General features: G+C 44.3%; 1 protein-coding gene across 1 annotated transcript; it reads right to left on the bottom strand.

Annotated features, from left to right (window-relative positions):
• Nucleotides 1-5,240: 5,240 nt before the first annotated feature.
• LOC106695809 (zinc finger protein 345-like) lies at nucleotides 5,241-8,628 on the bottom strand (the record flags this gene model as incomplete). Its single annotated transcript, XM_023749150.1, is given in 2 exon segments — nucleotides 5,241-7,560; nucleotides 8,505-8,628. Coding segments are annotated over 2 exon segments (2,112 nt in total), but the record flags the coding sequence as incomplete, so codon positions are not given.
• Nucleotides 8,629-16,277: the final 7,649 nt, after the last annotated feature.

Raw genomic sequence — 16,277 nt, 5'->3', positions numbered from 1 at the left:
GTTCTAATCCACTCAGCATTTGGGCTGTTTCCAAATCTTAAATATTGAGAATTGTGTTGCTATGAATATAGGGGTGCATATATTCTTCCTAATTGGTGTTGTTGATTTCTTGGGATACTTTCCTAGAAGTGGGATTACTGGGTCAAACGGAAGTTCCATTTTTAGTGTTTTGAGGAAACTCCATACTTTTTTCCACAGCAGCTACACCAGTCTGGATTCCCACCAGCAGTGTACGAGGGTTCCCTTTTCTTCACCTCCTCACCGGCACTTTTTGTTTGATTTGTTGATGGTAGCCATTCTGACAGGTGTGACATGATACCTCATTTTCATTTTTTTAAAATATATTTTATTGATTTTTTCACAGAGAGGAAGGAAGGATAGAGAGTTAGAAACATTGATGAGAGAGAAACATCGACCAGCTGCCTCCTGCACACCCCCCACTGGGGATGTGCCCGCAACCAAGGTACATGCCCTTGACCGGAATCGAACCTCGGACCCTTCAGTCCGCAGACCGTCACTCTATCCACTGAGCCAAACCGGCTACAGCTCATTTTCATTTTTATTTGCATCTCTCAGATGATTAGTGACTCTGAGCATTTTTTCATTGATCTCTTCGCTTTCTGTATGTCCACTTTGAACAAGTGTCTATTTGGGTCATTTGCCCATTTTTTAATTGGATTGTTTGTGTTTCTTTTGTTAACTTGTGAGTTTCCTATATGTTTTGCAGCTTAACCCCTTATCAGATGTATCGTTGAGAAATATGTTCTCCCATGTAATAGCCTCTCTTGTTTTGCTGATGATTTCTTTTGCTTGCAAAAGCTCTTTATTTTCATGTAGTCCCACTTGTTTATTTTTTCCTTAGTTTCCATTGTCCTAGGACAGTGATGGCGAACCTTGTGAGCTCGGCGTGTCAGCATTTTGAAAAACCCTAACTTAACTCTGGTGCTGTGTCACATAGAAATTTTTTGATATTTGCAACCATAGTAAAACAAAGACTTATATTTTTGATATTTATCTTATATATTTAAATGCCATTTAACAAAGAAAAATAAACCAAAAAAATGAGTTCACGTTTCACCACTGACACACGTGTTATAGGTTCACTGTCCTAGGAGATGTATTGGTAAACATATTGCTATGAGAGATATCTGAGATTTATGGACTATGGTTTCTTTTAGGACTTTTTTTTTTTTGTTTCTACCTCTTACATTTAAGACTTTTATTCATTTTGAGTTTTTTCTTGTGTATGGTGTAAGTTGGTGGTCTAGTTTAATCTTTTTGCATGTACCTGTCCAGTTTCCCCAACACAATGAAACAGACTCTCTTGTCTAAATTGTATGCTCTTGCCTCCCTTGTCAAAAATTGAGCACAGTGACTTGGGTCAATTTCTGGGTTCTCTATTCTGTTCCATTGAACTACATGCCTGTTCTTGTGGCAGTACCAGGCTGTTTTGATTACAGTGGCTTTGTAGTATAACTTGATAACTGCTATTGTGATCCCTCCATTTTTGTTCTTCTTTCTCAAGATTGCTGCAGCTATTTGGGGTCTTTTTTGGTTCCATGTAAATTTTTGGAGTGTTTATTCTAGGTCTGTGAAATATACCTGTGGTGTTTTAATAGGAATAGCATTGAATCTCTAGACTGCTTGGGGTAATAGGGACATTTTAATGATGTTATTCCGCAAATCCTTGAACACAGTATATTTTCCCACTTGTTTATATCTTCCTCTATCTCTATTTTCTTTTTTCTCTTTATTTAGATATTAATAATGTGTCCTTATCTCCCCATTGCCCCCCATACCCCCACTCACCCCCCGGTGTCTGTATCCATTGCTTATGCTTATATGCATGCACACAAGTCCCTTGGTTGATATCTATCTCTATTTTCAATGTCCTCTACTTTTTGGAGCATAGGTCTTTTACCTCCTTGCTTAGGATTATTCCTAAATATCTTAATTTTTTGTGGCAATGGTTAATGGGATTGTGTGTGTGTGTGTTTCTATTTGAGTTCACAATTGTTGTATAAAAATGACATATTTCTGGTTGCTAACTTTGAATCTTACTACGATTCTGAATTTATTGTATCTAGTAGTTTTTTTATTGCGTCTTTAGGTACAATATCATGTCATCTGTGAATGAGAGTTTTACTTCTTTCTAATTTGGATGCCTTTTATTTCTTCTTCTTATCTTATCACCATGTCCAGTAATTCCAGTACAATTTGAACAAGAGTGTGAAGGCGGATATTCTGTCTTGTTCCTGTTCTTAGGGGATATGGTTTTAATTTTTGCCCATTGAGTAGGATGGTGGCTGTAAGTCTATCATATATGGCCGTGGTTATGTTGAGGTATGTCCCTTCTATTCTCACTTTGCTGAGTTATTTAAAAAACAAACAAACAGGGTGCTGGATTTTTGTCTAATGCTTTTTCTGCATCGATTGATATGATCATGTGATTTCTTTTACAATCTGTTGTTTTTTTTGGTCTTGCAATCTATGTATGTGCTGTATCATGTTTATTGATTTGCAAATATTGTACCAGCCTTGCATCCCCAGAATAAATCCCACTTGGTCATGATGTTTGATGTCCTTATTGTATCGCTGGACCTGGTTTGCTAACATTTTGTCAGGGACTTCAGTGTCCAGGTTCATCAGGGATATTGGCCTGTAGTTCTTTTTCTTTTTTCAATATATTTTATTGATATTTTACAGAGAGGGAGAGGGATAAAGAGTTAGAAACATCGATGAGAGAGAAACATTGATCAGCTGCCTCCTGTACACCTCCTACTGAGGATGTGCCCACAACCAAGGTACATGCCCTTGACTGGAATCGAACCTGGGACCCTTCAGTCCGCAGGCCAACGCTCTATCCACTGAGAAAACTGGTTAGGGCCTGTAGTTCTTTTTCTTTGCCATATCTTTATCTGGTTTTGGAATTAGGATAATGCTGGCTTTGTAAAATGAGCTGGGAAGTGTTGTATACTCTTGGATTTGTGGGAATGGTGTGAGGGGTATAGTTGTTAGTTCTTTGAACGTTTGGTAAAACTCTGTTTCAGTAAGCCATCTGGACCAGACCTTTTATTTGCTGGGAGTTTTTTGTTTTAATTACTGCTTCAATTTCATTGGTAGTTATTGGTCTTTTCAGGTTTTCTGATTCTTCCTGAATGAGTTTTGGAAGGTTGTATTTTTCTAATATGGGCATTTTGTCCAGGTTGTCCTGTTTGTTGGAATAATGTCCGTCATAGTATTTTCTTACAGTCCCTTGTATTTCTGTGGGGTCAGTTTTTACGGCACCTCATTCTGTGTCTGTCAAGTCCACTTCCCAGTTCTTGCCATTCCCTGGGCATCTTTCCTGATTGTAAATTGTCTGCTCAGCTGCATGTAATTTGTTAATAACAAGTGGGTGCTCTTTGACTTAGTTGTATTTCCAGTTTGGCTCAGGACGAGATGCACAATACATCAGCCTATTTGGCCACCATTTATTTCATTTTTTTACCACTTTCTGATCCTTGCTGTTAAAACCAGCCAGAGTGACCTCCGTACAGCTTGCAAATGCACAGGGCAGGCTCCCACCTGGAGCCTGCCAACCCTTCCCAGACTTCCGCAGTGAAGACCCCCACTGACCAACGCTGGTTTCACCTCCCCCCATTGCTGCTGTCACCTCTCACAGGTATCCTGGTCCATTGTGTACTGTCCTCCACTAGATGCCAGTTCCCAAGGACAGGGGACTCTGTATTAGGGAAATCTGAAACGGTTGAGCTCAACATATGCAAAGCCACAGTCTTTATATGTGTCCCTTATGCCCACCCCTGGCGGGTGAGCCTCCATCCTGCCTGATTCAAGTTCTCATCCCTACAGCCTTCCCTCAGCCCACCCGCTCAAGGAACCTGGACCATGAGCTGGCAGGAACACGTTTACAGACACCCAAAATCTCTGCCCCCTCAACTGCACCCCCCAGCAGCACACTATTCCCCAGAATCCAGGAACTATGCCCTCATTTCAGGTCTTCCATGCACAGGCAAAACTTAGGGGCGGGGGCACACCAACCACAAATCATCCTCCAAATGTGGAATTATATTGAGACCAATCCTCTCCTTCTGGAAATGCTTGTATTACAGAATGTTCCCACCATTGAAAATAAACAAAACCATATCCTGGAGAATCCATGCTACCTCCAGGACGGCTGGGTGAGGGGATAGGAGAGAGGTGTGCTGTATTTTTAATAAAGTGCAAAATAATCCCTAAAATGAAAAAAAAAAAAAGAAACGTAAACACCAGTGGGTCTCAGGGGTGTGAATGGGTTGGTGGGAGGCAGGATTTTCTAAAGGTGAACTGATTTCAGGGCCCATAGCATCAGGGGGCTTCTCCCAGATACAGAAGTAGGTTCATTTGCAGCAGGTCAGGTGCCTGCGGGTGGGGAGGAGCAGGCTGGAGAGGCCTCTGGATGGAGACAGAAGAGCCCTGGCCAGTACATCTCAGGCACACACAGAACCCCAATCCCTACCAGGGCCTTGCCTCTCTGGCAAACACTGGGAAGGGCACAGTGAGCCCACCTGCAGTGGGAACGTCCTAGGAGAAGGCAGGAGTGAGCAAAGGTGGGTGGTGCCGGCAGAGGCCCCATCTCAGGGCACCAGGGTGAATGTTTGGATTTTTTGGTAATCCTCACCTGAGGATATTTTTCCATTGATTTTCAGACAGAGTGCAAGGGAAGGGGGAGAGGAAGGGAAAGACTGGGAGAGACATCAATGTGAGAGAGAAGGAAAAATTAGATGCCTACTACAAAGCTCCATGGGGCCAGGATCAAACCTGCAAATAAGAACCACAAAGTCACGCAGTCTTTATTTCAAGGCCGTGGGCAGCAATGCACTAAAAGCCAATATTGGTCAAAGAGTGATTTCCTGGCACTATGCTGTCCCTCCTAAAGCACAGAAACGTTGGGATCCACACAATATCTGTAAATTATACAACGGAGACCACAATAGTGCTTGATAATCATCCCTGGGGGTGAATATAACCAAGAAAATTAAAGGTACTAAAGAAAAAATACCTTTACTAAAGATCACAAACCAGAAAACAGGACAAGGCGGTTTGCAGGTTGGTGAATCAGAATTTGAAACAATTCATCACAGCATTATGTGAGAACCACATGTCCCGGACAGAGTCCGCACTTCTTAGCTGAGGAAGGTGCCCTGTATGAACCCTGGGTCAGGTGCATTACCTCCTCGGAGATAAATGAAGATCCTGTCAGGAGCAGAGGGTTCCTAATGTTCTCAAGCACAAGTGACAACACAAAATACATTTCCCCTGAGCACGCAGTGGTTGGGACTGATACACACTCTTCAGGTCAGCCAGGTGGTAGAGGGGAAATCTCTTCAGGCACAAATCAATCAGGTAGAAGACCTGGGCATGTTACAAAGTGCAATGCACCTCGTTTAAGCTTCACCTGTACTGGAAACATGAGGAATCTAGAAGAGTGTATGTTCCATTAAAAGGGGTTTAAATTCAGGAAAATAGGTCGCAAAGAGTCTCCTTCATTGTTGTTATTCTAAGTGAATAAAAGGAAACATTCCCTGCACATTTAACACTTCTCTCCAGTGTGAACTCTCAGATGTTTATTAAGGTAGGCTTTTCGGCTAAAAGACTTCCCACATTCAGTACACTCATGTGGCTTCTCTCCAGTGTGAACTCTGAGGTGTACAGTGAGGTGATCCCGTATACGAAAGGACATCCCACATTCTCTGCACTTATATGGATTTTCTCCTGTGTGAACGCTGTTGTGTCGTCTGAGGTTAGACCTGTAATGGAAGGATTTCTCACAATGTCTGCTCTCATATGGTTTCTGTCCAGTGTGAACTCTGAGGTGTACAGTGAGCTGAGCCTTTCTACGAAAGGACATCCCATATTCTCTTCACTTATATGGCTTTTCTCCAGTGTGAACGCTGTTGTGTTGTCTGAGGTTAGACCTGTAACGGAAGGATTTCCCACATTCCTTACACTCATATGGCTTCTCCCCACTGTGAACTCTGAGGTGTACATTGAGCTGAGCCCTTGTACGAAAGGACATCCCACATTCTCTACACTCATACGGCTTCTCTCCGGTGTGAACTCTGAGGTGTCTAGTGAGCTGAGTCCTTGTACAAAAGGACATCCCACATTCACTGCACTTATATGGCTTTTCTCCTGTGTGAACTCTGTTGTGTTGTTTGAGGTTAGACTTGGAGCTGAAGGATTTCCCACAATGTCTGCACTCATATGGTTTCAGTCCAGTGTGAACTCTGAAGTGTACAGTGAGCTGAGCCTTTCTACGAAAGGACATCCCACATACTCTGCACTTATATGGCTTTTCTCCAGTGTGAACGCTGTTGTGTTGTCTGAGGTTAGACCTGTAACGGAAGGATTTCCCACATTCCCTACACTCATATGGCTTCTCCCCACTGTGAACTCTGAGGTGTACATTGAGCTGAGCCCTTGTACGAAAGGACATCCCACATTCTCTACACTCATACGGCTTCTCTCCGGTGTGAACTCTGAGGTGTCTAGTGAGCTGAGTCCTTGTACGAAAGGACATCCCACATTCACTGCACTTATATGGCTTTTCTCCTGTGTGAACTCTGTTGTGTTGTTTGAGGTTAGACTTGGAGCTGAAGGATTTCCCACAATGTCTGCACTCATATGGTTTCAGTCCAGTGTGAACTCTGAGGTGTTCCATGAGGTGGGTCTTCTGACGAAAGGATATCCCACATTCACTGCACTTATACGGCTTTTCTCCTGTGTGAACTCTGTTGTGTTTTTTGAGCTTAGAGTTGTAACTGAAAGACTTCCCACAATGTTTGCACACATATGTCTTCTCTCCAGTGTGAACTCTCTGGTGTCTAACAAGTGAAGGTCTTTTTCTGAAGAACTTCCCACATTCATTACACTGATACTGCTTTTCTCCAGTGTGAACTCTATGTCGAATGACGTTCAAGTTTCGTATAAACACTTTCCTACATTTGTTACACTCATAAATCAGTTCTCCAGAACACACACCCTCACACTGAACAACTTTCAGGTTGTGGCTGGCAGCGTTTCCACATTCATCCCACCGGTGATGACTTTTTCCACGGAGAAATTCCTGTGAAATCTCACTGCTACAGGGTAGCTCCTCAGTGTTGAGAGTGGCCTGGTGCTGGGGAAGCTCTGACTTGGATTGCAAGTCTTCCCCAACCTCCCTGCTGGTTGAAGGCACCGAAGGTAAGGAGAAGCTGCACCTGCTCACAAAAGAGGTCCCGTCCATAGCTTCTTTCCAGGGCCCCTCTCCACATTCATTCTTTTGTTGCTGGTGAGGGTTTACACTGAAACAGAATTCTCCAACACATGCGTCGCTACAGAAGGCTTTCTGCTCAAAGTACGCTGCATGTGACCCAGTCGGGTGCAAAATATGTTGCAACAGAGAGAAACACCGCTTACAGAGATGGTTCTTATGGGTGTCTTGAGCTGTCTTAGAAGTCCGGACCTGTAACTTGCCTTGTCTACATACTTGCTGATCAGAAGAGGCCTCCTCATCTTCCATTTTATGCCAACAACCTGAAAAGTGAGAAATGGTGAGGAAATGAATGTTGAATGTGGTGGCAGGGGGAAGTCCCATTGCAAAAGTGTGTTACACATCACACGTTGGTTCCATGCAATTGTCTGAAAATAAGAGATGTGCAGGAAGGATTAATAACAGGCTCTTGTGACTTTCTACGCTAATGAAGATCACAAAACAGGGAGGCCTCACCAGAAACATGGCAAGCACCACATGGATGAGAATATGGATCTCCAGCCCATCCTTCAACTAACAGCATTATGCACGTATTGTTTACCGGGGATGGGGGGTGGGGGAGAGCTGTGGAAGAAGTTGTTTAGGTCTTACTCCAAGTAAAATTCAATAAAGGAGTAGCTGGTTTCAAGGACTAATTAGCACTTCTATGCACATATCACATGTACAAGTCAACGTTGCAGATTACTGCAGAGGCACCAATGCAGATGAACAGGTGATGAAGAAGTGAGTAGTCTGCACTGGGCCAGAGCTAAACAGCTTGCTATAGTATTCAGGGAAGAGAATATTACATACATTTGAACGGGGGCCTTACCAAAACAGCCCATGGTTTATGTAGGTAAAGACCATAATGTGGCACAAGAACGCATACCAAGAGAAAGAGGGCAGAAGGTGAAGTCATGCATGTGGACACTGTCAGCTTCCCATGAAGAGAAAGTGCAAGCTGGGACCCATTAAACTCACTGCTAGGCTCTTGACTCCCTGACACTTCCTGTACTTTTTGAGGTTACGGGTGTTAGGGATGTTCCTGGAGTCCTTTACTCAGGGCTCCCCATCCAGCTCATCCCTGGCAGCCACAGCACATTTGACAGGACAGAGGGGGACATTAGCAGAGGCCATGTTCTGGCTGTGGGAGAGAGAAAGCTACGCCTGAGGTGTAAAGAAAGAGAGGTCATCACCTCAGGACACTGGGAGAATGTGAAGGTCTTACCTACAGATGATACAAGGGCAAACACTTCCAGCATCACATCCTGGTACAGAAGTCTCTGAGCATCATCCAGGATCACCCACTCCTCTTCAGAGAAGGCAATGGCCACGTCCTCAAAGTTCACATCCTGTCATAATTGGGACAGTACAGCCCATGATCAGAATCACGCCTAAGATTATAAGTCTGTCATATTCCCCACCCATCTGCTCTTTGCACGCTTCACATCCCAGAAAATACCAGGCCTTCATCCCACCAAAGCCACTGTCTTCTTATTGAACAACACTTCTCTCACACAGCTTCTTTCCCAGACGCACAACTTCAAAGGTAGTGCAAATTGTCGTGGCGTGGATATATTATTTCCTAATCACCTCTTTTCCAAAAATATAGGTCACCATCTCCATAATCTATTTCTCTCTTACCCTTCACCCTTACCCGTGCCAGTGGAGATTTACAAGCCTGGGTACCATTGATGAATGCTATCTCATTCCCATCAACCAGTGTGTCACTCCCAACAACAAAAAGCAGGTGGTTAGTTAAATGGCACCTAAGCTCTTAACCTAGAATGTGGCACCCACACACCGCTCTTTACAGGCAATTACCCTAAAATTCACCTTACTGTTCCATCCAGGCACCACCAGAAATGGACTCTTCCTTCATTCACTCTTATGTCAATGTCATGGTGCTGTCGCCATGAATTCACATTCCCTCTCCAAGTGCACATCACTCCATCTACCACACCTCTCTCAAACCTGCACTTCCACAGCTCCTGCCCCCATACTCATCTCCCGGCCTTTACTTATTACTCAGCATGTGTGGTCCAGAGGACGGTTGCCAAACTGAATCAGGATCACGTACTGCCCAGTATCTGATAGTCCACACTCATAGTGGCAGCCTTGAGTGGTGCTATGTAAGTCTCTCTCCATGACTGCTTTTTTTTCCCCTTCAACCCCAACTATTAAGAACAACAATCAGATCTCAGATATCCATAGCCCATCTCCTGTTATGCTGCACTTGATGTCCCTTCACTATTCACAGCCAACATCCCTCACTTAACCTTCACTCAAGTCCCAGCCCCGATGGCCCTCTGCACCATGCCCAGTGAGTCTCACTCAAGCCTCTAACCCAGTGATGGCGAACCTATGACACGCATGTCTGAGGTGACACATGAACTCATTTTTTGGTTGATTTTACTTTGCTAAATGGCATTTAAATATATAAAATAAATGTCAAAAATATAAATCTTTGTTTTACTATGGTTGCAAATATCAAAAAATTTCTATATGTGACACGGCAACCAGAGTTAAGTTAGGGTTTTTCCAAATGCTGACACGCCAAGCTCAAAAGGTTCGCCATCACTGCTCTAAGCTAATCCACAAAACGAACTTCAACTCCCCACAGCCAGGCCACACTGAGGGTCACAACAACATCCTGGTGAGAGTTTAGAAAACGTGTATGTACCAACCCTAGACTCTTGTTATTTGAATTACTCTTCGGCCTCCAGTTAATCTCAGGTCACTCATCTTTTGAAGGTATTTGCCACTGCAAAATGATTATTTCTCCACCACACTCTACATGACAACTTCCGTCCTTATGACAACCACCTCCCACAGTGGCCACAGCATGAAAGCCAGTCCTGGTGCAGAATGTGAGGCTATTGCTAGGCCAGCAAGCATTCTACCCTCTGGCCTCGCCCATAGTGTGCAGCGGTTGCTGGGCGCCAGGGAGCCTCCCGCCAGCTGGGTGCTAAAGGAGTCGTGGCTATCCAGACATCTGATAAGAGGACTCCTAACAAGATATTGTCACTGTAACCCTTAAATATCTGCATCATCACATTTACCTCTAAATTTCACCGGGTATATAAAGAAATCTTTGCCCAGTCCGAGGAGCAGCAGGCACGCGCAGCCTGCCCCCATCCGAGAAGCAGCAGCCTCTTGAGCAGCCCACCCCAGTCTGAGGAGCAGCAGCTGTGCGAGCAGCCCTCCCCCACCCACCAGAGGAGCCACCACTGCTGCGAACAGCACCCATTATAGGAGCCACTGCCAACTGAGAAGCAGTTGCTGCTGTGAAGGCCCAGTGGGCAAATGCAGCCCGAGGAGCCACTGCCACCCAAGGAACAGGGCCTGCAAGAATCCATATCTAGATCTGTCGGTGAGATAAAAAATGGGTACACAGAAGAAACCCCCAAAGGAAAGAAAAGGAGGCATCACCAGATAAGCAGCTAAGTAGAACAGAGGCATGCAATATGTCAGAAAAAGAATTCAGAATAAGCGTCATACAGTTCATAAACAGGATGGATGAAAAAAAGAAATAACTTATGTAAGAATCAAGAAGAAATAAAGAATGACATAGCTGCAATAAAAAATACCATGTAATGTTTCAGCAGTAGAGTAGGAGAAGTGGAAGACCAAATTAGTGAATTAGAAGACAGGGAAGCAGAATACAACCAAACTGAACTGAAATTGGAAAAAAAAATTAAAAGACAGCAGGAGAACCTAAGGGAGCTATGGGACAACATGAAACGATCAACATACAAATAATAGGGGTGCCAGAACAACAGGAAGAGGAACAATGGTTAGAAAACCCATTTGAAGAAATAATGTCAGAAAACTTCCCTGGCCCTGACCAGTTTGGCTCAGTGGCTAGAGCCTGTGGACTGAAGAGTCCCGGATTCTATTCCGGTGAAGGGCATGTACCTTGTTTGCAGGTATATCTCCAGTAGGGGGTGCACAGGAGGCATCTGGTCGATTTTTCTAACTCTCTATCCCTCTCCCTTCCTGTCTGTAAAAAATCAATGAAATATATTTAGAAAAAAAAAGAAAACTTCCCTGATGTGGAAAAGAAAATAGTCATGCAAGCACAGAGTCCCAAACAAGATGAACCCGAAAAGACCCACACCAAGACACATCATAATTACCATGGCAAATGTTCAGGACAAAGAGAGAATCATAAAGGATGCAAGAGAGAAACAGAAAGTTACGTACAAGGGCTCTAAACCATTAGATTATCAAATGACTTCCCAACAGAAACACATCAGGCCAGAAAAGAATGGAAGGAAATTTACAAAGTGATACAAAGAAAGGGACTAAGTCCAAGAATACTCTCTCCAGCAAGGCTATCATTGAAAATTGAAGGGCAAATAAGGATCTTCACATACAAAAAAAAGCTAAGGGAATTTATCACTACCAAGCCAGCAATGCAAGAAATGCTAAAGGGAATGGTGTAAAAAGAAGAAATAACAAGGGAAGAAAGAACACAGGTACAAAAAATAAAAATGGCTACAAATAACTATCAGTAACTTTAAACATAAACGAACTAAATGCTCCAATCAAAAGACATCGAGCAGCTGAATGGATAAAAAGAACATGACCTATATATATGCTGTCTACATGAGACACACCTCAGAACAAGGGATTCACACAGACTGAAAGTGAAGGGATGGAAAAATATCTTTCAGGAAAACAGAAATGAAAAAAAAAAGCCAGGGTAGCAATATTTACATCTGACAAAATAGACCTCAAAATAAGGGCCATAACAAGAGATAAAGATGGCCACTTCATAATATTAATGGGAACGATATAACAAGAGGAGACAACCGTGATAAAAATATATGCACCCAATGCAGGAGCACCAAATACATTAAAAAAAACTCCTGGAAGATATCAAAGGAGAGATCGACAACAATACAATCATAGTAGGGGACTTTAATACACCACTGACATCACTGGATAAATCCTCTAGACAAAAAAATCAGCAAAGAAACAGCAATCCTAAATGACTCACTAGATCAGATGGACTTAATTGACATCTTCAGAACATTTCACCCCAATGCCATGGAATATATGTTCTTCTAAGTACACATGGGACATTTTAAAAATAGACCACATATTTGGTCACAAGCAAAGTTTCCTCAAATTGAAGATTGAAATCATATCAAGCATCTTCTCAGACCACAATGGCATAACATCCTATCTAATAAAAGAGAAACATGGTAATTAGCCGTAACTTCGCTGCCTTTCCCATTGGCTAATCAGGGCAATATGCAAATTAACTGCCAACCAAGATGGCAGCCGGCAGCCAGGCAAATGACGCGAACAGGAGGCTTGCTTGCTCCAGTGATGGCGGAAGCCAAGCTTCCCCGCCTGCTGCTGCTGCTGGGCTCTGAGCTGCTCTCTAAGAAACATTGCTACAAATATAGAAGCTAAACAAAACCCGAGATACCTGCTTTCAGCCAGCCGGGATCTCAGAGCTGGAGTCGCAACAAAGTTTCAAATACAGAAGGTAAACAAAGCCCAGAAACCTGCTTTCAGCAGCTGAGGTCTCACAGCTAAAGCCAGCTCTCAGCTCCAGTGACAGCCATAGAAGGTAAATAAATGCCAGAATAAAAAAAAAAAAAAAAAGGAAAAAGGAGAGGTTGGGAGCTTCAGTCACCCGCCAGCCTGAAAACGGCCCTCAGCCCCTCAAGCAGACTGGCCAGGCACCCCAGTGGGGACCCCCACACTGAACGGGGTGTGACCAGCTGCAAACAGCCATCATCCCCTCACCCAGGCTGGCCAGGCACCCCAGTGGGGACCCCCACCCTGAAGGGGGTGTGACCAGCTGCAAACAGCCATCATCCCCTCATCCAGGCTGGCCAGGCACCCAAGCGGAACCCCCACCCTGATCCAGGACACCCTTCAGGGCAAACCAGCTGCCCCCACCCGAGCACCAGGCCTCTATCCTATATAGTAAAAGGGTAATATGCCTCCCAGCACCGGGATCAGTGGATCCACGAGGCCTCCCAGCACCGGGATCAGCGGAGCAGCGAGGCCTCCTAGCAGTGGGATCAGTGGAGCCACAAGGCCTCTTGGCTCATGGAGCAGCGTGACAGGGGGCAGTGACCAAACCCCCGGATCGCCCTGCGGCTCTGTGTGTGACAGGGGGCGGCGCCACAACCTCCCTATCTGCCCTGCTCTGTTTGTGACAGGGGAAGGCGCCCCAACCCCCTGATCGGCCCTGCTCTGTGCCTGATAAGGGGAAGCTCCCCAACCCCCTGATGGGCCCTGCACTGTGTGTGACAGGGTGTGGCACCCCAACCCCCCATGGGCCCTGATCTGTGTGTGACGCGGTGGAGCCACAACCTCCCCATTGGCCCTGCCCTGAGTGTGACAGGGGAGAGTGCCCCAACCCCCTGATTGGCCCTGCTCTGTGGGTGAGAGGGGGCGGCGCCCAAACCTCCCCACCGACCCTGCCTTGAGTGTGAAAGGGGGCGGCGCCGCAACCCCCCAATCGGCCTTACCCTGAGCGTGACTGAGGGTGGCATCGCAACCTCCTGATCGGCCCTGCTCTGTGCGTGATAGGGGAGAGATCCCAACCCCCTGATAGGCCCTCCTCTGTGCGTGACAGGGGGGAGCTCCCAACCCCCTCATCTGCCCAGCTCTTTCCGTGACGGGGGCAGCGACCCAACCCCCTGATCCGCCCTGCTCTGTGTGTGACAGGGGGTGGTGCCGCAACCTCCCCTTCGACCCAGCCTTGAGTGTGACAGGGGGCGGCACCCCAACCCCCCAATTGGCCCTACCCTGAGCGTGACTGAGGGTGGCATCGCAACCTCCTGATCTGCCCTGCTCTGTGAATGACAGGGGGCGGTGCCCCAATTCCCCAATCGGCCCTGCTCTGAGACCGACCAGGAGCTGCGGGGCAGGCACCTAGGGATTCGGCCTGCCCTCTGCCACCCAGGAATGGGCCTAAGCCAGCAGGTCGTTATCTCCTGAGGGGTCCTAGACTGAGAGAGGGCACAAGTTGGGCTGAGGGACACCCCCCTCCCCAGTGCACAAATTTTTGTGCACCGGGCCTCTAGTTAGAAATAAACTACAATAAAAACAATCCAAAAAATTCAAACACTTGGAAGCTGAATAGCATGCTATTAAACAATGACTGGGTTACCAAAGAGATCAAAGAAGAAATTAAAAGCATCACGGAAACTAATGATAATAAAAACACAACAATCCAAAATCTATGAGAAACAATGAAAGTAGTCCTGAGAGGGAAGTTTATAGCTCTACAGGCTACCTCAAAAAACAAGAAAAATGGTAGTAAATCATCTACTCTACCACTTAAAGAATTAGAAGAAGAGCAACAAGAAAAGCCCAGAGTGAGCAGACGGAAGGACATAATAAAGATCAGAGCAGAAATCAATGACATGGAAACCAAAAAAACAATTCAAAAGATCATTGAAACCGAGAGCTGGTTCTTTAAAAGGATAAACAAGATTGAGGAACCTCTAGAGAGGCTCAACAAGCAGCAAAGAGAGAGGACCCAAATAAACAAAATCAGAAATGAAAAGAGGCAAAATTACATCAGACCCCACAGAAATACAAAGGATTGCTAAAAAATACTATGAACAACTCTATTCTAACAAACTAGACAACAAGGAGGAAATGGACATATTCCTAGAAATGTTATCTCCTGAGGGGTCCTAGTCTGAGAGAGGGCACAAGTGTATATCTAGAAAAATACAACATTCCAATACTCAATCAGGAAGAATCTAAAAATCACAATAGGCCAATAACTATAGAAGAAATTGAAGCAGACATCAAAAAGCTTCCAGCAAACAAAAGCTCGGGGCCAGACGGCTTCAAAGGGGATATTTACCAAACATTCAATGAAGAACTAAAACCTATGTTCCTCATACTACTCCAAAAAAGTCAAGAGGAAGGAACACTTTCAAGCTCATTCTATGAAGCCAGCATCACCCTAATACCAAAACCAGATAAAGACAACACAGTGAAAAGAACTACAGGCCAATATCCTTCATGAACAGATGCCAACATCCTCAATAAAATTCTAGCAAATTGGATCCAGCAGTACATCAGAAAGATCATACACCATGACCAAGTAGGATTTATCCTGGGGATGCAAAGATGGTACAACAACCGCAAATCAATAAACGTGATACATCACATTAAAAAACTGACACATAAAAATCACATAGTTATATCAATTAATGCAGGAAACGCATTTGACAAAATCTAACACCCCTTCTTGATAAAAACTCTCAGCAAGGTGGGGATAAAAGATCACATCTCAACATAATAAAAGCCACATATAACAAACCCACAGCCAACATCATACTCAATGGGCAAAAACTAAAACTATTTTCCCTAAGAACAGGAACCAGACAAGGATGCCCACTCTCACCACTCCTACTCGACTGGAAGTACTAGCCATTGCAATCACACAAGAAGAAGGAATAAAAGGCATACAAATTGGAAAAGAAGACGTAACACTGTCCATATTTGTATATGACATGATACTGTACATAGAAAATCCTAAAGACTCCATCAAAAAATTATTAGACTTAATAAATGAATTTGACAATGTAACACCAAGAAATGTATGGAATTTCTATACACCAATAGTAAACTTACAGAAAAAGAGACTAAAAAAGCAATCCTGTTGACCATCGCACCAAAAATAATTAAGATACCTAAGAATAAACTTAACTAAGGAGGTAAAAGACCTATACATGGAAATCTATAGGGAACTGAAAAAAGAGATAGAAGAAGACATAACCAGACGGAAGAACAGACTCTGCTCATGGATTGTTAGAATCAACATCATTAAAATGTCCATACTACCCAAAGCAATCTATAGATTCAATGCACTTCCCATTGAAATACCAACGGCATACTTCACAGATCTAGAACAAACATTCAAAAAAATTCAACTGGAATAAAAAAAGACCCCGAATAGCTGCAGCAATCCTGAGAAAGAAGATCAAAGTAGGTGGGATCTCAATAC

The sequence above is a fragment of the Myotis lucifugus genome, unplaced genomic scaffold (assembly GCF_000147115.1).
Source record: "Myotis lucifugus unplaced genomic scaffold, Myoluc2.0 scaffold_3226, whole genome shotgun sequence".
Taxonomy (NCBI): domain Eukaryota; kingdom Metazoa; phylum Chordata; class Mammalia; order Chiroptera; family Vespertilionidae; genus Myotis; species Myotis lucifugus.
The sequence above is the reverse complement of the archived record's forward strand: the minus strand, read 5'-3'. Positions and strand labels throughout refer to the sequence as shown.